The sequence below is a fragment of the Mustela nivalis genome, assembly GCF_964662115.1.
Source record: "Mustela nivalis genome assembly, chromosome: 14".
NCBI classification, from domain to species: domain Eukaryota; kingdom Metazoa; phylum Chordata; class Mammalia; order Carnivora; family Mustelidae; genus Mustela; species Mustela nivalis.
In genome coordinates this window covers 37,379,000-37,394,978 of record NC_139033.1, presented here as the reverse complement: position 1 = coordinate 37,394,978, position 15,979 = coordinate 37,379,000, and the positions used below count along the sequence as shown (strand labels likewise).

General features: G+C 38.4%; 1 protein-coding gene and 1 long non-coding RNA gene across 3 annotated transcripts in view; both read left to right on the top strand.

Moving 5' to 3' along the window:
- Positions 1–15,979, top strand: part of LOC309848361 — an 801,917-nt gene that overhangs the window by 321,103 nt on the left and 464,835 nt on the right. The window lies entirely within an intron of this gene.
- WDR7 (WD repeat domain 7) overlaps positions 1–15,979 on the top strand; it is a 362,265-nt gene that overhangs the window by 285,963 nt on the left and 60,323 nt on the right. For both annotated transcript variants that reach the window (XM_082699836.1, XM_082699835.1), the window contains one exon: positions 6,447–6,546. In XM_082699836.1, the coding sequence (XP_082555962.1) occupies positions 6,447–6,546 (100 nt within the window). The remainder of the gene's footprint in view (positions 1–6,446; positions 6,547–15,979) is intronic.

Sequence of the window (15,979 nt, the reverse complement as noted above, 5' to 3'; positions counted from 1 at the left end):
GCACGTCGCTGTGCTGCGGAAGGCCTGTTGTCCTTTCCCACAGAACAGGTTTGCCTGTGTTTAGGGCTTCAGGGTTTTTTTGTGGGTTATTTGGAACATGTTTTGGCTATTGAGAAAGTCGGAGCCCTCATCTGGAATGCCCGATGGGTACAGGGATGCAGAGCGTTGATTAGCTTTTAAATAATTTTTGTTTACATTAATCAAGAAATTTTTATGCATATCCAGCAGAGAGTAACTGAATGAATCAATCTAAAAAGTTATTTCATGCAAATTAAAATTAAAATGTGATAACCATTTTTTCTCTGGTGTTGGTGGGAAAGGTAGAAAGGTGGGTAATACCAACTGGGGGCACTCTCACTTTTAGTGGGAATTGAAGGGAAATTGCCGTTGCTTATCACATTAAAAATGTGTGTATACTTTAATTCAGAATCTCGCTTTGGGGATCTTGTCCTACGGAAACAGTCACCTCTATATATAAGGATCCATATGCAGTATAACTTGTCAGGAAGGGAATATTCATACACAGAATTGACACACACAGGAGCACGATGCAGGGATGAGAAAGGATGACATGGGATCATGGATACTGACATGGGCAACATTCCTTGAAGTGTTGAGAGAAGGATAGAAGATTGCAGGGTAATATGTGTAACACGATACCATTTGTGCTATCAGAATTAGAAAAATCTCTCGGGTGCCTGGGTGGCTCAGTGGGTTAAAGCCTCTGCCTTCAGCCCAGGTCCTGATCTCAAGGTCCTGGGATCAAGCCCCGCATCAGGCTCTCTGTTCAGCACGGAGCCTGCTTCCTCCTCTCTCTCTCTCTGCCTGCCTCTCTGCCTACTTGTGATCTCTGTCTGTCAAATAAATAAATAAAACCTTTAAAAAACGAAAAAAGAAAAATCTCTCAGAAGTCCCACCAAATCCTTGACAGTCGTTCATCCTTGGTAAGGGAGGGGTGTGAGAAGGAGGACTTCCTTTTTACTACGTACCTATTGGCAGTGTTTTGAGTTTTTTTACCAGTACATATGGCTTGAGTCCTGTTTAACAAAAAGAGTCAAAAGTTTGTGAACCATTTTAAATCAACATCAAGAATTTCTAAAAGCCACTCAGTAATCCTAGTATCTCAATGGCTTATAAAAGTACGTGTGCTTGTTCTACCATCAGTACTCAGTAAATGTTAGCTCCAAGTCATGTAGTTAGAGAATTGTAAATAGTTCTAAATTGTAGATGGTTATATCCCACATTCTGTTTGACATCCTTAGATTTTAGATGGTTTCCTGTTAACCTGGAGATTAATTTTGGATTATCAACAGAGTGTTTCTTGTTGCTTTTTAATGCTCAAGGATATGATAGACAATAGTAACTCAGCATCCTGAGATCATTGGAAAATACCAAAGTCATGGTTAAGAAAGGGATGTTACCGGTTTCTAGGTTCCTCCCAAATCGTATTTTTGCCGAGAGTTGGGTATTGCCTTTTCCTTTGTGTTTCCAAATTGACTTTTAAATTTCACATCAGTGTTCTCTTATTTGAAGGTGATTTTTAATAAAAATTAAAAGGTCATCAATTTAAAGGAGACTATAAATAGAGAGTACCAAAGTTATTTAGAGACACAGGTACTGGGTGTTGGCGAACTCTGCAAGCAAAATGATTTGCTCCAGGATCCTGCACTCAATTCACATTTGTGCTTCACACCCATTTGTGGGGTGGCTGACACCCCACTGTGACTTAGTCATGGAAAGTTGAAGTCACAGAGACAGCTTTGGAAAAATAACCTATTCCAGTGTTTATTGATGATCGATAAGTTATTATTTCTTTTAACTATGTTTTGTGTGATAATATCACGTTCATTGACATTTACATGTGGCAATATATTTGGCAGATTCACAGCATAGTTTTTATTTCCATAACAACATTTATACCAAAAATACATACTTTCTTGTATGCATCATTATTTAGACTATATTTGCCTTCTTGAATCTCAGTTCAAGTAATCTTTTCTAGTTCCCTAAGGTATAATTAAATAGTTTCCAGTATGCAACTGTCAGCCTCATGCTAACATACCCAGATGACAGAGACCTTTATAGATAATTTCATATAAATCTGCAGTTACTTGTCTCAATTAAAAATTTATTTTTAGAGGGATCATGGCAGTTTCTTGACTTCTGTTTCTTCTGCCTAACTTTTTTGGACATGTTTTGTTTCTTTTATTTCCCCATCTCAATTATTATTATTTTAGACCCTATAAAATATTCATTGGCCATAAAAATCATTATGTTTTGCATAGTTTTTACACTAGTTCACTGGGGGATAGGCATAGTGTTTGAACTTCTTACTGCATTACTTTTTACTGCTCATTTGGACCACATTTATGTATTCATACATTCAGCAAAAGATAAAGTCTCTGGTGGAGAGAAACGAGCTATAAGCAAAATATTGTTTGATATCAGGGATGGTTAAGTACAATAAAGACAAAATAGGATAATGGACTACAGGATAATGGAGGAAGGGCTTCTATATTAGATAAGGTGGCCTATGAAGATCTTAGTCAAGATCGCCTAGGAACAAAGACCTGAATGAAGGGAGGGTACAAGCCATGGAGATATCAGGCAGATGAAGTTTTCAAGTGGAGGGTGTAGCAAGTGTTCGAGCTCCAAAGTGGAAACCTTCTTTAAAAAAAAAAAAAAAAAAGCTTTTATTTGTTCATTTGACACAGAGAGACATGGCTAGAGAGGGAGCACAAGTAGGGGAAGTGGGAGAGGGAGAAGCAGACTTCCCAGTAAGCAGAGAGCCTGACAGAGGGCTTGATCCCAGGACCCTGGGTTCATGACCTGGCCGAAGGCAGACGCTTAACAACTGAGCCACCCAGGCTCCCCAAATGGAAACACTCTTGGCATATTCGAGAAAGTACATGGAAATCAGTGTAACTAGAGCAGAGTGAACAGGAAGAGAGAAGATGAAGTCTGAGAGATGGGGTCCCGTCACAAGGATCATGAAGGATTGTTGTGAACATGAGAGAAAGGTGATTTAATTCACGGTTGAAAAGGATCAACGAGATGGGATTGGGAAGGAGACAAACCATAAGAGACTCTTAATCTCACAGAACAAACTGAGGGTTGCTGTGGGTAGGGGTGGGTAGGGAGAGGGTGGTTGGGTTATGGACATAGGGGAGGGTATATGCTATGGTGAGTGCTGTGAAATGTGTAAGCCTGATGATTCATAGACCTGTACCCCTGGAGCAAATAATATATGTTAATAAAATTTTTTTAAAAGTATAAAATTTAAAAAATGATCAGAGTAATTGGAAGATGAGTCTGTCAAAGGAACCCTGAGGCCATGGTAATTTTCAAAGGACAGAAGTGATTTAAAATATTGCCAAAAGAATGATTTGAGATAAATAAATATTTATTTATTGGGAAAAAAAGAAAAGGATCACCCCAGTTGCATGTGGGCAGTAATGAAAGTGTGGGGCCAGTGACTAAATTTCTTGAATGATGACCACCCCAGACCCAGGAAGAAATATATTTTGTAACATTACTGGATTCCAGATTATTTTTCTTTCATGTACTTGGATGGTAGTGTTCTCTCTGACTTAGAGTTTCCTTGTGATGGGCCAAGTTCCTTGTTCGGATTTGAATATAATAAAAGGATTCTTACCAGATTGTTAACCAAGAAAGCTGCCCAAGTGACACGTTGTTGATGTAGTGAACTGGGAGCTGAAGTACCATTTTAGAAGACTCAGCCCACATCAGTCCTTACTCTGAGAGCACCCCCTTCCAAATTATGAAGGAGTTTAAGACTTTCATGTAGGAATTTAAGACTTTCAGGTCACATCGAGAATAATTTTTAAAACTGTAGTGGATCCTCCTCTTCAGCCTCCTTTTGGGGTAGGGGCAACTAATGCGTATCTCACAGTCCCTCAATGGAAAACTAGTACTAAGTGGAGAGTAGTTGAGGGGTATGCTGGGTTCTGGAAACCCTCCGCAGAGATAGACTCCCTGCCGCCTGTCTCTCCCCAGAGTAGATACTTGTGAAGTGACTACGTATATACCACAGATTTCTTCTGTTGAAAGAGATACTGTTAAGGGAATAAAACGTTTAACAAGAAGTCCAAAGATAAAAAACGTGCCCCAAGACCTTCACTGTCCAGAATTGTTTAAGATCTTGTTTAGAAGTATTACTCTAGCAATAAATAGCAAAGAATGACAAATGCAGACCTGTAATGTATGGTCCTTTCAGGGAAACGAAAGATGTGATACCAAGAATAGATTTGAATTCTTTTCTTCCATAAATTATGGTGTTTACAGATGATATAGAAGGATGAGGTTCATATCGGAGCATAGAAGACAGCCAGTGTATCAGAAACTTTTGAAATTCTGGTTTAAGTAAATTTTGTCCACATAAATGTATTTCAGCACAGATTTCTTTTGAAAAGGATTATTTTGAGGGGTAATTACAGTCACGTTTTACAGAAAGATTTCAGCAGTATTACAGCTACATCTGTGCAAAGTTTAAGAATAGATTTTAAAAATACTTCTGAAATTTTATTTTCCTGTGGCTATTAACCTGAACAGAATAAATATTCGCTAAAGCATTTGTTAGGTAGTATGTTCCATGTTACTGTAATTGCGAGTTAACTGTGTGTGTAGATGTCAGTGTAGCTATATAGTGATGCCCAACACTTAAACCACTGTAATGATTGAATAACAAAATAGTGAAGGTCTTAAACTCTTCTAGGGCATTTTTTTAAATTTTCAAATATAGGTGCATCGGATTTTGAATGCCCATCCCTGCCTTCTCTGTTGCGGTAGCATAATGTGATGCTTCAGACAGGAAAGCATTGAGGAAACAGCCTTACCCTAGCCACTCAGTAGTGGGGAAGCTTCATGTGTGTCAGGAGCCTTTAGTGCCTTTCCTTCCCTCCAGCCAGTGTACAAAGAGGACATCCCACTGCCTGAGCACAGCAAAACCAAAACCAGCAGGAGGTCCTAAAGTAGTGTCTCTCGTGCGACTGAAAAATGAAGCGTTAATCTTCCACTGAAGGGAAAGGAGTTGTTCTACTGGGTAAGGCTTAGGGATAGGACAGAACTATTAATGAATCCATCACTTGCTAATAAGGAACAAACAAAAGGTTTTAAAACTGAGTGTATCATTTTCTAGATTGACGAACTGTGTGTGAATGTCCTAATGCCATCCCATGCCTAGATGGCTTCATCACAATGTCGCTGGTTTCAAAATGTTCACATTTAAAACTCTAGTCTGTCTCCCAGCCTCTCTTACCAGAATTTCAGAAATGTCGTCACGTGACCTTGTAGGTGTTTTTACTCCATTTCAAGAAAGCATTAGAGAAATATTTCCTTGCTGTCCTCTCCTTTCCCTCTCCTGGCCATCTTTTAAAAAAATGGTAGCAGAAAAGTTAGGTTGGTAGGACGACCACAGAGAAAAAAGTCAAGGAATGTGTGGTAGGATTGATGGGATATCCTCATAAATATTTAACATAGGCCACTTGTTCATCTGGGCAACTCCTACTGAGACAATAGCACTAGATAATGGGAAGGTATATTCAGAATTCATTGGGGATAGAAAATCATACCTTATTTACACTTGTAGTGATTTTTATTTATTTCTTCCCAGGCTCTAGCCAGATGGCCGGGAAATCTTTATGGCAAAGCATAGATCAGGAATTCAGATACCTAATCCACTCATGCAAATTAACTTAGAAAAAAAGAAGTAAATAAAAATAAATCAACCTCTTATAACCTTCAAATCATCCTCCCTCAGTTTTCTTTTCATGTAATGCCAAATAAGTACCAAATGTGCTTCCTTATACTACCTTTAGTCATAGCTGTCATTTAGAGAAACCAGTAAATGTGGAAAATCTATGGAATTTGCCAGATTTTGCCTTTACCTTATGGATAACTTGCTAATTTCATTCTAAATTATTGATATGTACTTAAGCATAACATTAGTGTAGCTTTTTTATGATCTGCTAGAAAGTATGTTTCACTCCTTGATACTATAATAAAATGTGAGAACATAATTGGATTGAATATGTAAGCCTTTTCATCTTTTCCATTCTGTTTAAGTAGAAGTATTTGCATAATAATGACTATAGCAAAACTGAGTTTTCTTATTAAACCTTATTTGACCCTATTTCTTGCTTGAAAATTCAAAGGTGTTTGTAATGATGAAGTTGTTTTCTACTGAAAATAATTATCCATAGCCTAAGTGGTAATTTGCAATGTTTTTCTGTCAGTTGACTTTAAGAGTTACTAAAATGAAACAGTTCTGAAAAATCTCAATGTATTAATTATAGATATATTTATTTAAAAATATGTATCAGAGCTGACTTCTATCTTTGAGATACGTTTTGTCCACTTCCATGTGCAGGTCATCTCACCTGGGTTTTTTGTTTTGTTTTTGTTGTTTGTTAAAATGTTCAATTCAGGTTCTACATGGTCAGCTATTATGAGCGGAATCACAGAATAGCGGTTGGAGCTCGCCATGGTTCAGTGGCCCTGTACGACATCCGGACTGGAAAATGTCAGGTAAATAAATCACTGTGACTTCCTCTCCATAAAGTGTGGAAGTTATTGAAAGGAGTGAGAGACTAGCACTTCACCAGTTGACGTGCTGAGCTGCTGGAACATTATGGATAATGCTAAAGGGATCAATAGTTTAATGAAGGACTCAAAGAATATAGAGCCCTACTGTCTTTATTCACTGGCATCGAAGGGCGGCTACGGATGGGTTCATAATAGAGCCTAGAGAAAGGTGATTCTGCTCGCCAGCTACTTTGCAATAAGTCTCTACATTTAAACAGTTTTCTGATTCTTCTATTTTTGCCGTGCATTGTCTTTTTTTCTTTTTTTTAAGATTTTATTTATTTGACAGAGAGCATGAACAGGGGGGAGGGGCAGAGGGAGAAGCAGACTGCCTGCTGAGCAGGGAGCCAAGAGGGCTTGATCCTAGGACCCTGGGATCATGTCCTGACCTAAAGGCAGACACTTAACTGACTGAGCTACTCAGGCGCCCCCACCAGGCATTTTCTGAAAATGTTTGATGTACGTTATGATTAATGACTAACCAAAAATTAATTTTCTAAGTAAAACAAGGGATTTGGCAATTCTAAGACAGCATCCTAGCCAGAGTTCAAAAGAAGAAGAAAAAAGAAACTGATGAGATAATATATTATTTTTATACTTTTATAAATCTTGTACTTTTATAACACTTTATTGTTTATGAAGAATTGTTCTTGATTTTAATTTTCATCTTGATCACTTGATTCTCAGAATGTACCAATTGGTTAGACAGGGCAAGTCTGGCCCCACTTTAGATATAAGTGAATCAAAGCTCCAAGAGAGGCTTTAAATCTCTTTATCCCAGAGGTCATACTGTTAACAAATGGCAAAACCAGGGCTAAGCTCCCCTGTGAACATGGTGAATTTATAGAGCTCATTGATAAATAGTTCCAAGTCATAACTTCTTATGTTTCATTATAGCATTTATCAATGCTGATCTATTCAACCGTATTAGGAATTATATTCAACTATGTTAGATAAGTATGTAGTCAACTGTATTAGGAATCTCCAGAAGAAATATAAAGGAATTCGTAAGGATATATCTAAAATTTTATACTGCCTCTAAAATTTAATAGGCTATTAATTATTTCTCCAAAAGCTTCCCTGGCTGCTTTCCATGAAAACAGTAGTTCTAGGAGCTGCTAATAGATGTTGGGGGTAAAAATTTCAGGGGTCAGACAAGTTTAGGGGATACTGTTGGAATGTTGAACACGTTTCTTTATGCAAACATTCTCAGTCTCTAATGTGTAAGTGTGCATTTTGTGTGAGAGCATAGAGGGTGGATGTCAATTTTTTTTAGACATTAACTCCTTATTGGTGGCCATGTTTGTTTGTTTGTTTGTTTTACTCTGAACTCCGAGCAGTGAAATCACTCTAAATACTTGTTTAAAAATTAAGTTCCATGTTGTTTGTAAGATTCTCTCCTAAAAGGGACAGATTCTTCAAGTAGCGTTTTCAGCATCTATTCTGGTAAGACAGTTTTTAAAAATGAGAGTATATCATTACTAGCAGACTTGAGAGAAATAAATCACAAACATCAATAAGGAAAGATTAAAAAAAAAAAAAAGAAAAGAAAAGAACAAAGGGACCTTTCCAAGCTTCTTTAAAATTGAAGTATAGAAAGCAGAGGGAAGACTGTTACTGAACAAGACACAGTTGGCAAAACCAGCAGAGAGAAACCTGATGCATTATGGGCAAATGTCTCAATGCAGGTTTTTGGAACATGCAAAAAACATAATAATTTGGACATTTTATTCTTTTTAATTCAATTACTTAGGATACACTTACTAATCAAAGGCATTCTTTCTTAACAGGAATTTGTAATGTCATTCTTAGCCTGTTTTATTTTCTGTCCATCATTTTAATACATTTAGACATTTTAGTGCCTCCAGATTTTTGTCCACTTCAGCTTCTTGATTTTGATGTCCCAGATTACCATTAGTTTTATATGACTGAATAACCTTCACCTTCCAGTTCTGTATGAAAATAAAGGTTACCTTTTCTTCTAATCACTGAGAACAGGAAAATGAAGCTACATCTCTAAGTCTTAACTGCTTTTGCCGGTCACCAGTTACATCCAGTGCCAGTGACACTTCGGGGATTCTCTTAAATCTTTTATGGTGTCAGTGTTGTAGTATTTGAAATAAGTGAGTAAGCTGTTGAAACAGAATGCATAAGTGTAATTGGCATGTTCAGAAATGATGTCTTAGAGGTGAATCCAAGGACTAGGGAGTTTGAACTGGGAATGCAGTACTGCATTTCCTGACCAGCTATTGGAATCAGTTGACAGAGAGAGTGGGACGGTTTTTCTAGCATGCGCAGAGACATGGAAATAGAACCTAAAACATGCAGAGACGATAATTAGTAAATTCACTGGACTCTAGGGGGTGGGGTTCCAATTAGGTGGAAAGATAAGATGTAACCACCATACAGGGAGAGTCACAGCTGATGGGAGAATCTGCTGTGGTCTGTCCAGGATGCAGAGAACACAGGACTGGGGGAGAAGAGGGTGAACATGCAGATTCCCTGTCATCGTTACTAGATTGGTTGGTAACAGAGAGCATAGAGCATAGAAGCACTAAATCCCCTTCCCTTACTTTTTGGCATTGGCTGCTGGTTTTTTTTTTTTTTTTTTAATCCATTTTCTTCCTACATGTTCTTCCAAAACACACACAGTAGGAGATGATACAAAGCCACAGAATACATATGCATATCTGTATAGAGCATGAAGTCTACTTGAGCGTTCTCAAGCTCTTGCCGAGATCACCCCCGCTTCTTTCAGTAAATGAAGCTCTCTGGAACACAGCCACGCTCCTTGCTTTGAGGGCCATGTGTGGTGCTGTCACACTACAGCAGAATTGAGTCATTGTCACCAGGGAAGACCTTACATGGTCTGCAAAGCTTAAAATATTTACTATGTGGCCCTTTACAGGAAAAGTTTGCTGAGCTGTGCCTTAGCTCACCAAGGAGGAAGAGTTAGCGAATTTAACTACAAAGTCCATTAAAATGCTGCAGTGTAATGTATCAGAGAAGATGAATTAGAAACTGGGCAGCTTGCATCCCATCTCCACCGCTTGTGAATTTCATAACCTTGGGGAATTTTCTCAATCTATCTGAGCTGAAGCTTCCGCACGGTAAAGGTAGTAGAAATAGTGCGTACAAAATTAGCAAGACAGGAAACAACATGTGTTGGAGGGGATGTGGAGAAAGGGGAACCCTCTTACACTGTTGGTGGGAATGCAAGTTGGTCCAGCCACTTTGGAGAACAGTGTGGAGATTCCTTAAGAAATTAAAAGTAGAGCTTCCCTATGATCCTGCAATTGCACTACTGGGTATTTACCCCAAAGATACAGATGTAGTGAAAAGAAGGGCCATCTGTACCCCAACCAATGTTTATAGCAGCAATGGCCACGGTCACCAAACTGTGGAAAGAACCAAGATGCCCTTCAATGGACGAATGGATAAGGAAGATGTGGTCCATATACACTGTGGAGTATTATGCCTCCATCAGAAAGGATGAATACCCAACTTCTGTAGCAACATGGACGGGACTGGAAGAGATTATGCTGAGTGAAATAAGTCAAGCAGAGAGAGTCAATTATCGTATGGTTTCACTTATTTGTGGAGCATAACAAATATCATGGAGGACAAGGGGAGTTAGAGAGGAGAAGGGAGTTGAGGGAAATTGGAAGGGGAGGTGAACCGTGAGAGACTATGGACTCTGAAAACAATCTGAAGGTTTTGAAGGGGCAGGGGGTGGGAGGTTGGGGGAACCAGGTGGTGGGTATTGGAGAGGGCACAGATTGCATGGAGCACTGGGTGTGGTGTAAGAACAATGAATACTGTTACGCTGAAAATAAATTAAAACATTAAAAAAAAATTAAAAAAAAAAAAAGAAAAAAGAAATAGTGCCTGTTCTTGCATGAGAAGTAAATAAGGTAATTGATGTGAAATTCTTAGGTTAGTCTTCAGTAAGCACAGGTTGCTATTGTATTCAGATAAACTTGGAAATGCATCACATTGCAATTAAATTACCTTAATTGTAGAGAACATGCAAGGTCACATGGAGATGTGTGAGTGTTTGTAGACTCTGGGGCCAGTTCACAGTCGTCAGTGAGGAGCACTTTGGTGGATGAGTTAAGCAGGGCTGCCTTAGGGCATGTGCAGATTCTTCCTTCCTAAAGGCAACTCTTGCCTGTGCTGTTAGGCTGACTCTCTACTGATTGTGCAAATCAGAACTCTGATGCAGCTCGGTAGTTAAAAATCCTTCTGTGCTGCTGACTTCGCTTTTACCTGGCGACTGCTAGCAACTGAGGCCTATACCTGACTCGAATTTTGCTTAATTAAAAAGAAAAAAAAAAAAGAAAAGAAAAGTAACTCTCTATGAAGTACTTAAATTTTGTTGGTAGGCAGTATTCTTGATAAGCAGGCTAATTAAGTTCCATGAATCCTTAGAGCTGCAGGTTTGTGTGTGGTTAAATCAGCAATGAAAATCCTCCCTCTAGCAATATTTGCCTTTGGTTTGGCAGACTTGATATTATGTCTCACTGATTTTCCAATCTCTTTGAAACCCAGCCTCTGTAATAAATACCTGCCCACTCTCTACAAGTTTCTCCCAGGCTCCTGTTAGCTAGTTTTCCTCTCGAAGGTTGTTCCGTGTCACTTGGGGTCTCTGATCCACTGTGGGAAATACAGATGTTTACTTCCTTTGCCGTAGTGCTCACAAAAACGCAGTGATGTATGCCAGAAAGTGTGGCCGAAGTCTTATCTAAATCTTGAATTATTAAGAGAACTTTATCATTGAAAAGTTTAAGTTCCTTAACTCATTTTTGAAGCCTGTTTTTCAGTGCCTAGAACATAGTGGATGCATAGTAGGATACACATGGATCAAATAAAACACTGAGTCTTTGGAGTAAAAAATATAATAAGAAACATTATATGACATGGTAGTGAAAACAAAGTATGCCTTAATTATATCAAAAATATATGGGTAATTTTGGGCATAGTTGTATTTTTGGTTAGTCAGAAACACCTTGTCACATTGTTTCTAAGGGATATCTTTTCAGAAAGAGCATAGAGAAACCTCTTTCTTATGAGTCATGAAAGGTACCTATATTTCTGTAGTGGACCATGACCAGGTTTGCCATAGGCCAGATAATGAAGGAAAAAATAGAAGCAAAGATTGATTGTATTCATAGTACTGTGACAACTGAGGTCTAGCTATAATCCATTCTAGACCAAAGGTAAATTCTGGAATGCTGATGTGTAACCCATCACACAGCTTAATGCTATAAAGAGTAATCAGCCCGCATGTTGAATTCCTCTGGCCTTAACAGATTCTTTATTCTATGTAGGACAGATGCAATGAACTTCACATGTCACCTTATAATTGGGCTCAGCCTAAACTCCAGCCCCTAAAGGTTTTATCCACTAGACATTTCCATTCTGCTATCTTGTCATTGTTTCATATTCAGTGTTTTAGAAAACCTAAGCCTATATTCTTCGCCCCGCATCTTTTCTAACCCACCTTTTTCTGTTAGTGGTGCAGTCATACCAGGACATCGCAGTTCTTACTCCTCCTTTACCCATCTTCATCCAGTCACTGAGTTCAGCCAACTTTCCTTAACAGTATACCTGAGATCCACCTTATCCTCTGCTAACCCTAAGTTAGGCCCTTGACCTTTGTGCTTCAGAGCCTTTGAGATTCTGGCTGGGCTCATCGTCATCAATCCTCTCCTCTTCTGAGCTACTTTTCACTCAGTCACACCATCCTCTGTTGTTACCTATCGTGGTCCTCCCCCAGTTACACAGGAAGCACTCAAAAATGTCTGTGGGATGATTCGTTTCAAACACAGTGAAGATTTCAAGAAATGCCCCTTTCCGATTCCTTTTGTCTTTAGATTAGATTGAATGTCTGCCTGCACTGAATATATACAGTTGCCGCATACTAGCACTCCTGGTTAATAAAAATGCTGAAGATAATCCACATTAAAATAATGAAAATTGGCCCTATTTTCATTAATAATTCCATTGAAACTTATTTTCCTTTGCATTTGTTTTCCTTTGACCTTTCTTTGATTCCCTTATACCCACTAAGTTATATGGCCTCTCAAATTCCTTACTGGTACACATTTATCTGGCGCAGGTTAATTATATCTTTGATAATATTTGCAACATACCAAATTTGGTTTGAAAATTAATTAGCAAGTTATATATTTTCTCTTACATGTTAGAAAAGGCAGAGCAGATTCTGGAGCCCGACCGACTTGGGTTTGAATCCTTGTTAGTCCCTTGTAGTTCCTTGTTAGCTTTGTGGCCTAACTAAGGTCCTTCAATTCTCTATGCTTTCGTTTATTCATCTACAAAATGGACACAGTAACTCTCATAACATTGTGTTGTAAAGATTAAAAGAATAAATATATATGAAACAAATGTCAGCCAATAGTAAGGGCTTAAAAAATGTTAGCCCTCATGATTATTATTTGGTCGTTGGTTAAATAAGACACAGTCAATCAACCTCATTCTGTTGGCTCCTGCTGGTACACATCAACCTTCATACCAGGTAGATTTATTGCAATTTCTTTCTTATGATTTTATTTGCTGCTCTTATTTCCAGACTACTTTATTAATCTTACAAGTAGAATGAATGAATAGGGTATCAAGTCAAGTAATTAGCAGATTTCTAGATATACTTACTGATCTGTCCTTATCTGATTATATTTAACATTCTTTTGTTTATCCTAATTTTCCACACCATTAATCTTTTGTCCTACTGATATTTTTCCTTCAATGATTTTTTAAAGTCTTTATAAATACTACTTTTAATGTTACTGCTATATTAGAATCTTTCTGGGTAAAGTAATTTTAGGCTAATTTTTAGCCTATCTCCATATCTCAGTTGTTGGCCTACCTGTTTGCATATATTCAAAGTCCTTATATTAACTACCGCTGGATATTTTATTTTCAAGGGCTTTATTACTATATAACTTTCCACATCTGTTTGCTTCATCCTTTTTAAGATATAAGAGATGAATTCAGTAATTCAACCATTTTATTATTATTCTTATTTTCAGTTTCTCAGGTGTCAGCGTAATTTTTTGTAGTTTCTCTTCGTTTCAACAGGAATAGTTGTGAATGTTCTCATTTTCCCTCATTTGCATATCATCTATTACTTATCCATTGAAATTCAGTAATGTTTATTTATGAACTTAACTTTTTATGTAAATCACAGGACCTTCTTACGTTGCATGGGTGTGTAGCTTCTTTTATAACCCAAAAGAAAACTGTAGTTAGAATCTTAAGGTTTGTTGTTGTTTGATTTTTTTGGGTGTGGAGTTGGTCTGAGATTTTTTTATTCTGCTTCATCTCTGGATTTGGTGGGCTCTAGCCAGTGTCCGATTCTCTTTCTTCTTTTTGTCAACAGGAAGCTTCCTGTAACAGTTTTATTGTTGTTGTTGTTTTCCCTAACAGAAGTGTTTTATTCTCTTTGACAATAATGATCCACTGATACCTAGCCAGTCAAAATAGAGTAATTTGTGTCATTTCCATCCTCCCCGTGAGACATCTAGATACAATGTTTGAATGATTAGCATTTCCATGAGAAAGAGAGAAGAGGAACGTAACCAATAAGGAGCACCTGGCGAGGGAGGAGGTGGACCTGCTTTCTTCCCTGGCATTCCATTTTTTCCCAAAATGAATTATATTGATTGGTTCTTTTGACTATAAATGTAATTCATGCTCATTTAAAAAACAACCTCAAACAGTAACAAATATTTAAAGTGGAAAGTTAAAGTCCGCCGTTACCTGTCCCTTAGAGTTAATTCCTGTTTCATCCACTTGTTGTAAATCCTTTGAGGCTGCTTTCTGTAATACAAAAATAATACTACCCCCTCCCTCTTCCTCAGTATGTCTTCTGCAACATGTTCGTTTTTTTTTTTTTTTTTTTTAAGATTTTATTTATTTATTTGCTAGACAGAGATCACAAGTAGGCAGAGAGGCAGGCAAGAGAGAGAAGAGGAAGCAGGCTCCCCGCTGAGCAGAGAGCCCGGCTGGGCTGGGCTCCATCTGAGGACCCTGGGATCATGACCTGAGCTGAAGGCAGAGGCTTTAACCCACTGAGCCACCCAGGTGCCCGAATATGTTCGTATTTTTACTTAACACTGTGTTATGTCTTCCAGTGAGCCCATCTGTTTTATGCAGTAATGGCAAGTATGTGATGAATGCCAACTGTTAGCTGCAGATAAAACAGGCATGGGTCCTGCTCTCAGGGAGGAGGTAAGAGGAGACAAACAAGAAACTAACTAGGAACCATCAGGGTAGTAGTAGGGTAAGATAGTGGAATGACAGGGTACATACTTAGGGTGCTCAGGTGTGAACACACTGAGGGGATGGCATTTAGCCTCAGATGGTGCCATCATCTAGAAGAAGGGTATTACAAGGAGCAGGTGGTACAAAGAACACTGGAAAGTTTGGGGAACAGAAAAAAGGCAAGTGCAGGGGGCACTGATTTTGTGAGGCAGCAGAAGAGAGGTTGGAGGTGGAGCTGGATAGGAAAGCCAGGGTGGGGATCTCAGCTTCTACTCTAGCATGATGAAATGCCTTTAAGGAATTTTAAGCAGGGAAATTATATCTGTTTTTAAGAATTGTTTTTTATTTATTAGTTTTGGAAGGCTTGTTCTTTATTTCACAACATTGGAATCATAATAAACACACTGCTCTTCGAGTTAAAAGTCTGAATAGTGTATCCTAGCTAGATCTCCCAGTTGAAAACCATTAAACTAGCATGTTCCTTATAAAAAATAGAATATTTTAGAAAACTTTTCCTGTTGAGAAAATGCTCAAATTGAATCCAGCTTTGCATTCTTACAAACAAGACTGCAATAGGATTTTTGAATATATGTCTTTATACACCAGTGCTTTTCTCTCTGTAGGAAAGATTCTAAAAATCGGAATTGGTTTGACCCATTTTTATTTTAAAAGTCTGCTTGCTGCCAAGCTGGGACTAGGGTTGTTATAGCAGAGATGGAGAAAAGCAGGTGGGTGAAGGAGAGCCAACAGGTCTTGATGATTGTTCAGATGTAGGTGCAGTATGGGGCAGGTAAGGGGGAGGCAGTGGTGAGAGAGAGAGGGCAGGGATGACTGAGATGGATGAAGATGCCCTAACAACCGGGAGAAGAGCAGGCGAGGAGTAGGGATGAAGCTCAGGACTTCACCATTGGACATACTAACTACAAAGGGCTTTTTTAAACTGTTTGGACGACTACATAGTATTCCAAAACACAGATGTAAGAGAATTCATTAACCAAACTTCTATCGACTAACATTGAAGTCCCCCCCCCCATTTCTCACCATTACAAACAGTGCTATGTTGAATGGCCCAATTTATGTAACTTTTTATGCC